This window comes from Microcebus murinus, chromosome 10 (genome assembly GCF_040939455.1).
Source record: "Microcebus murinus isolate Inina chromosome 10, M.murinus_Inina_mat1.0, whole genome shotgun sequence".
Taxonomy (NCBI): domain Eukaryota; kingdom Metazoa; phylum Chordata; class Mammalia; order Primates; family Cheirogaleidae; genus Microcebus; species Microcebus murinus.
Genome location: NC_134113.1, coordinates 59845962 through 59849874, shown reverse-complemented (window position 1 = coordinate 59849874; position 3913 = coordinate 59845962). Strand labels below are relative to the sequence as shown.

The following is a 3913-nucleotide window of genomic DNA, read 5'->3' as shown; positions in this document are numbered from 1 at the left end:
CAGAAATACTGCTTTGGAGGTGTGATCTGACTTGTTCTCCTGGATAATCTCTTAATGAGAGAGAGTCCTCTAGGACAATTATTTTGCAAGGAGGAGGAACAAACTTATTAGGATCTGTGTTAGCTTTAAGATCAAAAATGTTTTAAGACAGTTAATCTGAATGTAATGATGATGACAGAGATATTAAATAATTTGGAAACTTGACGTTTATAGAACCAGTGGCTCTTAAACTATCTGTGAGAAAGGACCAGTTTCCACCATCCAATTTATTGAATATTTATACTTTTTTGAAATACAATAAAGATGGATTACTTAATAAAGAAATAAAAACTCATAAAGGAAAGTTCAAATTTTTTTACCATTATATTTAAGAAATATTAACTCTGTCAGATTTCTCTTACAGTATATAAAAGCTTACTTTCAATTTCTGCACTTATCAAACATCAGTTTGCTGATCAGTTATATTTCTATACTAATCAGTATACCAAACTTTTCTGATAATTTGAATCCACAATTTCAATATTTTTCTATTTCTTTGAGAAAAGTGCAATTTTTTTGATGGAGTCATTGAATGCTTGTTTCACTTGCTTGTTCCTTAAGGTGTATATAAATGGGTTTAGCATTGGTGCAACCGAAGTGGTGAGTACTGACACACCCTTATTGATGTCCATTTCTTCTTTTGCTGAAGGTTTAATGTAAATGAAAATGCAGCTTCCATAGGTGATGGACACAACAATCATGTGAGAAGAACAAGTGGAAAAAGCCTTTTTCCTTTGCTGAGCAGAGGGAAGCTTTAGGATTGTCTTGATGATATATATATAGGAAAGAACTATACATACAAGGGTCATGATGAGAGTCATCACAGCACAGGCTATGACCATCTGCTCTATGAGCCATGTGTCTGAGCAAGAGATCTTGAGAATAGGAGATGCATCACAGATAAAATGATCGATGACATTCGAGTCACAGAATTTCAAATTTGGGAACAAGGAAAGTGGTGTGAGTATGATCAACAATCCAGCCATCCAACAGCAGAGAACAAGGCTTCTGCAGACTCTGCTGCTCATGATGGTCACATAATGCAGGGGTTTGCAGATGGCCACATAGCGGTCATAGGACATGGTGGCCAGGAGAAAGAATTCTGTTACTCCAAAGACATCAATAAAAAACACTTGAATGACACAAGTATTATAAGTAATTGACCTATCACCTGTTGCTATGTTGTACAAATATCTAGGAATGCAGGCAGATGTGAATAAAGTTTCTAAAAAGGCAAAATTTTGTAGGAAAAAGTACATGGGTGTTTTAAGGTGAGAATCCAATAAAGTGAGGCATATGATGGTTAAATTTCCAGTTAGAGTCAATGTGAATGTGAGAAACAGAAAAATAAAAACTGGAATCTGAAATTGAGGATCTTCTGTCAGTCCTAACAGGATGAAGATTGTTATAGTGTGATTTTTCATCTCTGAGTATTTAATGTTCTTCAACTTTCATGTAAAATTTAGAGATATTTTACTTGAGTAGAGTGATATCAAAGTCAGATATCAGCAAACTGACTACTAGAGACAACAAACAAATTCACATGTGGTTTCTTCTGTAATTCATATTTTCAGTACTTGGGTTTCGCTATTCAATTGTTTCTTTTATATTATTGTTTTGATAATTTGTGATAGATTTTAAATATATTTTAAAAAATGTTCTACCATTCCAGTTTTCTCTTTTGTTTCACATTTGTAATCAACATTGGAGACTGGATTTTCCCATTTTATTATATTTGACTCAATGTGTTGTGATTCCAGAAAATTATAATTTCTTTTACATCTAAGCTTTCTTCTGCATTTTAAAGATGAATATTTTAATGTAATAATGTTTAATATAGTTCTTAGATTTATCTTTTCATAAAAGATAAATATGTAGCGACTAATCTGGGCTCAGTACACAAGATTGGTTGATTCATTTGCAACTTGTATTTTGCCAGTATGGCCAAGCATGTTTTTATATTGTTTTGTTTTGTGTATAAAATGCAGCTTCCACATGACTGAATCACTCCTCTCACTCCTCTTATGTTTCTCTGTTACCATGTAATTTACACTTAGCGACCATTGAGATACACAATACAGAGTATTTTAATGCACAGTCTATTTGCCACATGTGAAGAAATGTCCAAGGCTATATTTTATATTTTCAGTCTGTTTAGTTAAGTAGGGAAAGGACTTTAACATCTTGCTATCATCAAGTTCAAAATGAAATTTAAAATACTATATTTTAAAATACTATATATACTCTCCATGCACTACCTTTCTTCAGTTTGAGTGTCACGTCTACTGGAAAGGCTCCTTAAAGTCTATTGTCAGAGCTGACTGCTCCTCATTTGTGCTCCCGTGGCAAGTAATTGTTCCTTCTATTTGAGCACTTCCTCTGAGAAAGTAAGTTTGTTGAAATCAGGGAGTATTTTTTTTTTTAATTGGGAGATAAAAAACTAACACAATCCCAATTTATAATCAAGGTGTAAGAAATATCATGGTATAAATACACATATCTAGTCCATTGGCCTACACATTCAAAACTAGGTTCAGTCCTATTTGGCTTTCCTCTTGAAACTGCTTTGTCACTGATTTTAATTATTTAAATTTTACATGTCTGTGTATTAAACATTCAGTTTTTTTTGTTTGTTTGCATTTGAAACATGAATTTTGCCAGTGAATAAAGTCATACCATGAAAGTGTCACTCTCTGTGCTCATGTTGTTACCTTCCATGCTGACCAAACCCTTAGCTGGTATCTCCACCTTGGTTTAGCTCTCAGGCAGACAAATAGGTGTATCTCTGTTGGGCGTTTTTGCTTCTTTAGGAATCTGTCAGGAAGACATTTAAGGTGGAGGTCAAAGAATTTGCATACCTGACTACACAATTTTCACATTTATTCACTTTAAAAATATTGTAAATATTTTTACATTCTTATTGGACAAGTACAGTCCATTCCATTTAATTTCAACTACTGTATTTGTATAACCAATTTTTAAATTTCTCTTTACTTTTTAAAATACCTATCTTAAAATTTCACCTATATTAAAATAACCTTATGAGTATACCACAAGTTTTAATTACTGACACACTGTTATGTATCTTTTTGTTTTATATAATTGTTAAAATATCTGCAAAAAGCATATTTTATAAACATTCTAGCACAATTTCATAATAATTCTTAGAAATGTAATTTACAGGGCAAAGGAGATATTGAGTTCAAACTTTTGTGTACATTTACCAAGCCATCATGTATAAACAATATCACTATTTTATTTCAGCTCACTGTGTGACTGTGCAGTAGTATCCACATTCAAAACATGGCAAAATGTCACATGCCTTTTTTCAAGTTTATTGACACTTTCATTTGAGATAGGTTTTTGTCCTATCATTCTTAATTCACACAATTACACCATGGAATAGTCATCTGTTCTGTCTGCATTTAAGTCTTCATCTTTGTCTTCTGCAGATAAAGGTTATTTCCCTTAAAATTTCCATTTATGTCTCTTCAATGGGCATTTTAATAATGTTTTAAAGCCAGAATTAAAGACTTTCTAGTTCTTAATTTGGATTAATAGTTGTTCTACAGTTTTCTCCGAGCTACCACACTTCATTTTATGAATATACTCAAATAATTCTTAGTTTTGAATTAGTACCTACAGTATTTGAATTTCTCTTAAATATATGAACAAAAAGCAATTTTCTTTCCTAAGAGAATTTGATTAGCTTGTTATATGAATGGTTATCATTTGTTCCTTTAATATTAACTTTCTCCAGACATGAGGGTTGGATCACCTCTGACTATATGATAACTTACTACAGTTAAACCCCAAAGTTACTGTCACCATCACTGGAGGTAGAGCCACAGTGGTTTTTTGAAGAACTGTTACA

At 32.4% G+C, this 3913-nt stretch overlaps 1 protein-coding gene across 1 annotated transcript; it reads right to left on the bottom strand.

Annotated features, from left to right (window-relative positions):
- Nucleotides 1-527: 527 nt before the first annotated feature.
- LOC105865900 (olfactory receptor 6C2-like) lies at nucleotides 528-1463 on the bottom strand. Its single transcript, XM_012754877.1, has one exon. The coding sequence runs from the start codon at nucleotides 1461-1463 to the stop codon at nucleotides 528-530; it is 936 nt and encodes a 311-aa protein (XP_012610331.1).
- Nucleotides 1464-3913: the final 2450 nt, after the last annotated feature.